At 44.9% G+C, this 9,101-nt stretch overlaps 1 protein-coding gene across 1 annotated transcript in view; it reads right to left on the minus strand.

The window, feature by feature from the left end:
- Positions 1 to 5,651, minus strand: part of LOC133254947 (coiled-coil domain-containing protein 3-like) — a 63,105-nt gene extending 57,454 nt beyond the window's left edge. Inside the window, exons 1-3 of the mRNA XM_061429412.1 lie at positions 5,579 to 5,651; positions 4,446 to 5,064; positions 389 to 563 (exon numbers count right to left, since the gene is read on the minus strand). Of these exons, the coding sequence (XP_061285396.1) occupies positions 389 to 563; positions 4,446 to 5,064; positions 5,579 to 5,651 (867 nt within the window). The remainder of the gene's footprint in view (positions 1 to 388; positions 564 to 4,445; positions 5,065 to 5,578) is intronic.
- Positions 5,652 to 9,101: the final 3,450 nt, after the last annotated feature.

Here is a 9,101-nt window from a genome sequence, read left to right on the forward strand (position 1 = left end):
TCTCAAACACCTCACTAAAGGCTTTACCTATTGACATTCCCTACATAATTAAATCATGTTGCATCTGCCCTGAGATACAGATGTTACGATGGCTTCCAATTTACAGAAGGGGAAACTGAGGCACAGCATGTCAACCTTCAGACCATCTTGTCCCCTCACTCTGGGGACAAGAAGGTTCCTCACTCTGAGGAACCTCATGCCACACAGTACAGCCTGAGGACTCCAGAGTTTATGAGCAGCACTTGTCAACTTCTGGGAGGGCTGTGGAGAGGGTGAAAAATACTTCTTGATCTGGACTTTGAAAGAGGACTCTTGACTCCCTTGCTCACAACATTCATATGAGTCATAGCTATCTTATTATTTTGCACAGGGTACAGCCAATTCTTACCCTAGTGTCTTCTCGGACCTCCCAGTCACTGGAGAAAGATGCCAGCTGCTGCCCTTGTGAAGATTTTGAAAACTGGAAAAGGCTAGGAAACATCCTTGTGTTCTCTTGAGTGTCTGGAAAGATGGTATCTTGGAAATTGACTCCATGAGGCAAGAGGTTATAGTTCTCATCCATCCTAATGGAAAAAAAGGAGGCAAGAGCTATAGACTGGACACCCATGGGGTGTACCGTCTTGAATCGAGAGTCAACAGAAGACTGTGACAGTGTTGCCAGTTATACAATGTCTTTTTTATTTTTTAAGTAGAGTTTAATTACAATATTGTGCTAATTTATGCTGTAAAGTGACTCAGTTATACATATACATACATTTTTTTAATATCTTTTCCATTATGGTTTATCCCAGGAGATTGGATATGGTTCCCTGTGCTAAGGTAGGACCTTGTTGTTTATTCCAAATGTAACAGTTTGCATCTGCCAATCCCAAACACCCAGTCCATCCGTCTCCCTCCCTCCATTGCCCTTGGCAACCACAAGTTTATTCTCTGTATCCATGAGTCTGTTTCTGTTTTGTAAATAGGTTCATTTGTGTCATATTTTACATTCCACATATAAGTGATATAATATGGTATTTATTCTTCTCTTTGTGACTTACTCTGCTTAGTATAATTATCTCTATTTCCATCCATGTTGCTGCAAATGGCATTCTTTCTTTCTTGTTATGGCTGAGTAATATTCATATATATGTACCACATTTTCTTTAATAATTCAACTATCAAGGGACATTTAGGCTGTTTTCATATCTTGTCTGTTGGGAATAGTGCTGCTATGAACATGGGGGTGCATGTATATTCCTGAATTACAATTTTGTCCGGGGATATGCCCATGAGGGGGACTGCTGGGTCATATGGTGGACCTATGAATTTTCTGAGGATCCCGCATATTGTTTTCCATAGTAGGTACCCCAACTTACATTCCCCCCAACAGTGTAGGAGGGCTCCCTTTTCTCCACACTCTCTCCAACATTTGCTATTTGTTCTGTTTTTGATGATAGCCATTCTACCTGATAGGAGATGGTACCTGGCTGCAGCTTTTATTTGCATTTGTCTAAGAATTAGTAACACTGAGTATATTTTTATGTGTCTACTGGCCATCTGCATGTCTTCTTTGGAGAACTGTCTATTAAGGTTTTCTGCCCATTTTTTGATTGTTTTTTTTATTGTTGTTGTTGAATTGTATGGTCTGTATATTTGAAATTAAGCCCTGGTCTATTGCATCAGTTGCAAATATTTTCTCCCATTTTTTAGGTTGTCCTTTTTTTTTTTTTTTTAAATGGTTTTCTTTGCTGTGCAGAAGCTTGTAAGTTTGATCAGGTCCCCTTTGTTCATATTTGGTTTTATTTCTATTACCTTGGGAGACTGACCTAAGAAAAAAAAGGTCCAATTTATGTCAGAGAACATTTTGCCCATGTTCTCTTCTAAGAGTTTTATGGCATCATGTCTTATGTTTAAGTCTTTAAACCATTGTGAGATATTTTTGTGCAGTGTGAGAGCATATTCTATCTTCACTGATTTACATGGAACTTCCAATTATACATCTACACGGCTCAGATTAGAGGAGTCACTCTCTCTAATTGTTTCTCTACCTCACACTGCATGTATCTATTCTTAAGTTTTTCAAAACATGTGAATTGGGGGATGGGTGCGGGTGAACATTTGTGTATCTCCCAAGCCATCTTCCTTCTCCTAGTGGAGTGCTCCTTGTTTCCTGGGCAAAGGAAAGCCAATTGGAATGACCCAAGATTCAAGTCCTATCACTGCTACTTATCTCTTGTTTGACACACAATGGATTTCTTAAATTCTCTAAGCTTAAATGTACAATCTATAAAACGAGGATGAAAACAGCATCCTTCTTTGTTTAATGGTGGTGTAAAGAGTGCATTTTTTTAAAAGTGAGTAAAGTATTTGGCAAAGAGTAAGCACAGTATAAAACTTAACATTTGTACAGAACCCTGCATAAAGTACCTGTTGGCAAGATAGAGAAGTCAAGAGAAGGAAAATGAGAGATGGAAACGGCACTCCAGCCCAAAGTAGGCATTTGGGAGCTCACCAGGGAGTCTCCACTGCCACTTTCTCCTGTGACACTGATCAGAATCTGTTCTTCTCTCCGAGGAGCCCAGAATAACAGAGGAATGATTTGTATGCGGTTGTTAACACACATCAGGGCAACACAGCCCTGTGAAATAGAAATCTTGTCAGACTACCATTTGACTCTGTATCTCTGCCCTAACGTTTTATAAATATATCAGAGAAAAAGAGGAAAGAGCTGGCTGACCACCAGAGAGCCAGTGGACAAAACTGTATTTCATTATAAAGTCGGAAAAGAAAATAATGTCTTCTTAATTACTGTGGCTTTTTTTACTTTGGAAAATAAAGTTTTCTTGATGAATAGTTTTAGAGCTGGTTTCCCTAAATAAAGACATGTAAAAATCTAAGTTTCTCCATATCAAGAAGGTACTACCTCATTCCTTGCCAGTTTTATTTAGAAACTGAACTTCTCCAGTATTTTTTTTTAATTCAACTTAATCTGGCTAAACCACCCAAGCAAACAAAAAGCACGCCATGTATTCTAAACTTAGATATTCTGGCTTTAATATGGAAAACAGGTGTTACCGTGAGCTTATGAACGCCCCTCTGTGGAACCTGTCTTCTTTCTCAGTGATGTGAAATCTCAAGAGCTCAGAGTTAGTCTGTAGACCAAGGTCATGGCCATTCCAACTATCCTTAATGCTATGCCACATACTGGGAAGATGGGACTTATTGTCCAATCACTATCCGTTAGATTCCATTTTGAGGTTCCTCCCAGTTCCTCTGTATCAGCCTCCTCCTCGAGCTGGAGAGAACCAATGCATTAGGGTTCCACTTGCTGTTTTGTATTGTAAATTTCAGTTGAGCCAATAACCTGAACCCTTATCTGCATGCATTTCGTCGTGACCACCCGACAAACTTTCATGGAACTTCACAAGATTCCAGGAGTCTCCCAACAGACAAGGCCTGGTCTAATTCACCTCTCTGTTCTTCAAAGCCCTGTGAGCACCTTCCCAATCCCTTAATGCCCCCGCCCCCAGGCCCTTCCTCTATAAACTTTTGCTATTTGGAGGAGCCTGGCATTGAGGTCTGCTGGCAGCTGATATGAGTGAATCTGAGTGAAACAAGAGGACAGCTGGGCTGTCCACACCAGTCCCATCTTGGCATTTAAGCAGGTGTGCAGGATTGAGTAACTACACATCCCTCATCTAACCTGCACCAGGTGTTCTGCATCAGTTACTAGGATTTAATCTCAACCAACCTTGTTTGGCACATTATGAAGGGGAGGCTCTTGAGGTTCTTAACAAGGTCAGTAACTTGCTCAAAATGACAGGAAGAATGGAGCCAGAATTCCAACAACCATCTGATTCCAAAGGTGTTTGGATTGGTTTTGACCACTGTCCATCCCAAACAACTCCCACGACATCCACTTTAAAATATAGCTTTCCTCCTCTATAAGGATTCCACCTCAATTAGGGTTCCATTTTCTTATTTCAAACTCCAGGAGACGCCATTGCCTGAACTCTTATCCACAGGAATCTCATCTGCACCACAGACCAACTTGCATGGAACTCAGCCAGAGAGGGCTCCTGTCCGATTGCCCTTCATACTCCTGAGAGCACTGTGACCAGGGCCTTCTTCTCCTATTACTCCCCGCATAAACCTCTGCTATTGAAAATGGGCTGTTTGTTGCTGGAAACCACCTTGAGCTTTGGCCTGAAACACTCTTCCCTGGTCAAGCACGGGAGCCATCCCTGTTTTTCCAACAGTGTTAGCCAGAGGCACCCAGGATCTCTGTAGACTCAACATAAGGAGCACCAAAGAGCAGAAAATGGGAAGGAGACCAGGGCATCACTTAACATCACCCAGACAGGATTCTGCAGGAGTTCCAGAGCCTGCTGGGGATAAAGGTACCTCTGCTGGCCATGCCAAGTGGCCAAAGGGATGGTATGGGCGAGAGTTGGCAGGCTCACCTGAGGAAGAAGAAATAGGAGTAATCCTGGACCACAGTGTGGGAGTGACTGGAGAAGTAGCCCAGGCCAGTGAGGTTGAGCCTGGAGCCCCCGGGCACCTCGAGCATGCTGCCCCATGCCTGGTCGCACAGCATCTCGATCTCAGCAGAGTAGAAGAGCCCGGCGTCGCTGGCCTCATACTGCCAGGGCAGGTAGTTGTACAGGCCGTGTACCTCCTCGTGCAGCGCCAGCACCTTGGCGTGCACGATGATCTCGGCCAGCTCCGCTGGGCAGCCCTCGCTCAGGGTTCTCCACTCGGAGGGCAGCTGGCAGCCACGGGCGGCCTCGAGAGCGCCGGGAGCCGTAGCGGGCGCAGCATGCTGGCGGCTAGGGCGGGCGGCGGGAACCGCAGGGTGGGCTCTGTGCCCCAGACGCGCTACCCGGGGCGCATGGCCAGGGAAGGGGGGGAGCCCCGCGGCGGGAGCGAGAGCGTTAGGGAACCCGAAGTGCCAGGCCCCACCAGCGGGAGGCGCAGCCCTAGGACCTCGGTTCCGCACACCTCTGCGGAAGCTCAGCGTGCTGCTCCCTCCTTCGCCGGGATCCTCCTGCGGGGCCTCGCTTGGGAGGCTTTTAGAACAGTCTTATGGACTCTATGGGAGAGGGAGAGGGTGGGAAGCTTTGGGAGAATGGCATTGAAACATGTAAAATATCATATATGAAACGAGATGCCAGTCCAGGCTCGATGCACGATACTGGATGCTTGGGGCTAGTGCACTGGGACGACCCAGAGGGATGGTATGGGGAGGGAGGAGGGAGGAGGGTTCAGGATGGGGAACACATGTATACCTGTGGCGGATTCATTTTGATATTTGGCAAAACTAATACAATTATGTAAAGTTTAAAAATAAAATTAAATTAAAAAAAAAAAAAAAGGGCACGGAGAGGGCCGGCCACCGCCGCCTCCTGCCCCCCGTGGCTGGGGCGGAGGCGGGAAGCCGTCCAGGGTCGCGCGGTGCTGGGGAGACAGAGCAGTCGGCGGTGGACCGGGAGTCCCCCGGCCGAACTCGGTGTTTGCGCCAGCGCAGAGGTCCGCGGCCAAAAAGTCAGTGTGGGAAGAGACGGCCCAGCCCTTTTCCGGAGCCCTGCGCACCGACCAGGTGGAAGCTTTGCAGGCACAAAGCGCGCTCCAGACATGGCCTTCTTAGAATGATTGCCATCAATTGTCATGAGTACTCAGCGTACGTTTTTGCATTTTCTGAGTAGTTCATTTACACTCAAATGGCACAGAAATCTAACTTTATTTATTATTTATAAGTATTATTTATAAGTATAAATATTTTGTATAGTCAAAACATCATATACATGAAATAGCATGGATATAATATACATATCATCATACATATGTCATACATATTATATTTACAATAAGTTGATAAGCAAAACTGCTGTAAAATGGAAGGCTCTTTGTTCTGCAAGCATCTTATTAACCAGGCTTTCTGCAAGTTTAAGTCTTAGAACTCAGCCAAAGTCTTCTCTGACTGAAAGGAAGAGTTCTTAGGGAATTTGGAAAGTAAAGGTAAGGACAAAATTCAGGGGGGGCGGGAGTGGGGGAGAGAGAAAATTCCAAGGCCTCACATCCCGTGACAACCAAATCTTCCTGAGATCCCCAAGTCTTCAGTTAGGACAATTAAATTCATGCATGCTTCTTGTGGCAGGGCAGAAATCCAGATGGCGTGAGGCAGGGACTCAGGAGGAAGAAGCCATGAGCAGCATGGTCTCAGGGAACCAGAAGACCCTGGGAAGTCTTTGGGCATGCCTTGAAGTGAAATGGCCAGGACTCCAGCCAGTGTGGCCCAGCTTATGAGGGAATGAAGGCTAAAGATCCATGGGGTCACACCAATCCAGAACCCAACTGGTGACTCAATGGACAGATGTGTGCTTAATCGCTCAGTCATGTCCTACTCTTTGCGGCCCCAGGGACTGTAGCCTCCCAGGAGCCTCTGTTCATGGGATTCTCCAGGCAAGAGTACTGGAGTGTGTTGCCATGCCCTCCTCCAGGGGATCTTCCCAACCCAGAGATCAAACCCAGATCTCCCACATTGCAGGCAGATTCTTTACCGTCTGAGCCACCAGGGAAGCAGTGACTCAATGGACCAGATTCTTATTCCTACAAGATCATCTGTGTTGGAAGAGGAAAGAAGTAGGAGTAAGAGCTCCTCACGGACAATAACTATCCTCTACATAGCTGAAAGTCATCCTGGAGCCTTGATTAATTCTGTAGAAAACAGTTATATTGAGGGAAGCAAGTGGACAGTAGTCCTGATGGTATATGACTCCTCCCGACAACCCCACCACCACCATGGGAGATGATAGAGTTAAGTTTTTCCCACAAGGAGAAATGGCATTTGAGGATGACATCAGACGTGCTACGTTAGGACTGCCCATTTGTCTCTCCTTCAATATATGAGTTAAAATGTTTCATAACGTCTTAGTCTGTTCAGGGTGCCATGGCAAAATACCACAGCCTGAGGGGCTTAAACAACAGACATTTATTTCCCACAGTGCTGGAGGCTGGAAGTCCAAGATCAGGGTGTCAATGGGATTGGTTCCAGGCTAGTAAACGACCACCTTTCCTCTGTGTCCCCACATAGCCTGTCTTCTTTGTACATGTAGAGAGACAGAAATGTCTGGCCCTTCTAAGGACACCAGGCCTATCAGATTAGACCACACTCTTGTGACCTCATTTAACCTTAATCTCTTCCATAAAGGTGCTATCTCCAAATACAGTCTCATTGCGTGTTAAAACTTGAACAGAAAAATACAGGGCAGAGAGGAGGGGATGTGAACAAGGGACAGAATTCAATCCATAACAGTCATTTAGCAGGTGTTCTGCAGGTCTGTAGAGAGAGAGGGGGTATAAAATGGTTTATATATCTGGAACACTAACTTAGAGCAAGCATTGCCAAATTATAATATTAACAATAACAACTGCTAACATTTATTCACTGCTTATTCAAAAGCAGAGACATTACTTTGCCAACAAAGGTTCGTCTAGTCAAGGCTATGGTTTTTCCTGTGGTCATGTATGGATGTGAGAGTTGGACTGTGAAGAAGGCTGAGCACCGAAGAATTGATGCTTTGGAACTGTGGTGTTTGAGAAGACTCTTGAGAGTCCCTTGGACTGCAAGGAGATCCAACCAGTCCATTCTGAAGATCAGCCCTGGGATTTCTTTGGAAGGAATGATGCTGAGGCTGAAACTCCAGTACTTTGGCCACCTCATGCGAAGAGTTGACTCATTGGAAAAGACTCTGATGCTGGGAGGGATTGGGGGCAGGAGGAGAAGGGGACGACAGAGGATGAGATGGCTGGATGGCATCACTGACTCGATGGATGTGAGTCTGGGTGAACTCCAGGAGTTGGTGATGGACAGGGAGGCCTGGCGTGCTGCAATTCATGGGGTCACAAAGAGTTGGACATGACTGAGTGACTGATCTGATCTGATTCACTGCTTACTATGTGCCAAGCACTATTGTAACATATTGCCTATGTTATTGTAATGAATGCTCCAAACACTCAAAATGGACACTGTTACCATCCTCAGGTTAGAGACAGGGGACTTAGGTATGGAGAGGTTAATTGACTTACCCAGGATCACATAGCCAGAAAGGAACTGAGCCAGGATTCAAACACCAGCATCAGATTTCAGAGTTCATGTTCTTAACTACAGCATTAAAATATGGACAAAACAAGCAATGTTTTAAAGGCACAGGTGAGCCCTTTATCAAGAAACAAGTAGAGGGGACTTCCCTGGTGGTCTGTGGCTAAGACTCCATGATCCAAATTCAGGGAACCCAGGTTCAATCCCTGATCCAGGAACTAGATCCCACATGTTACAACTAAAACCTGGTGCAGCCAAATAAGTAAATGAATATTTAAAAAGAAGCTGAGTTTATAAATAGTAATAACCTTTGCAGAATCACCAGTGATGGCCAAATGAGGGAGTAACCGGACTAACATTAATTTTGTTTTCACCAGCAGCCCTGCTCTATTTTAAGTTAAGTTTATTTTAAATTAGTGCTGTAACTTATGCAGACAAGAGAATAAGGAAATTTTTTTTTAATTGTATCTAGTGCTTCAGAGGGCTGGAAAATTTTTTTCTGTTTCTGCAGACTTGAAGAACCTGATAATTCTTTCCATTTAGATGAACAAATAAATAAAAATCAGTATACACAACTGATGTATCTGTTGTTGTATAAATTGGACAGAATCAAAACTCTTCCAGTACTACCCAGAATGCATTTTCTGGATGCAGGGGCCTATGAGGGTTGTCCTTCTCCTGGATTCTTCACAGACACATCAGTCATGTTTTTGCTTCTTTAGAAGGTCTGCCAAAGTGCCTCCCTGATTGGGGTTGTTCACCTGGAGCCCTGGACATATGTGAGCATCCCCTGGTGAGCAGCTCCCCTTTGGGGACCAAGATCTTCAAGAAAGCAGAGCTCAAGGAAGCCAGGATGGGAAGCAAAAATTCTACAACTGAGCTGTGGGTTCATTGGTGAAATAAGCCACTTCCACCCCTCGATTACAAGACCCGTATGTTCTGGCTGTGGGGGGAAGATAGCACCATTATACTTCAAATATACACTATATCCTTCACAGCATGTACAATACCCTTTAAA

Source organism: Bos javanicus, chromosome 1 (genome assembly GCF_032452875.1).
Source record: "Bos javanicus breed banteng chromosome 1, ARS-OSU_banteng_1.0, whole genome shotgun sequence".
NCBI classification, from domain to species: domain Eukaryota; kingdom Metazoa; phylum Chordata; class Mammalia; order Artiodactyla; family Bovidae; genus Bos; species Bos javanicus.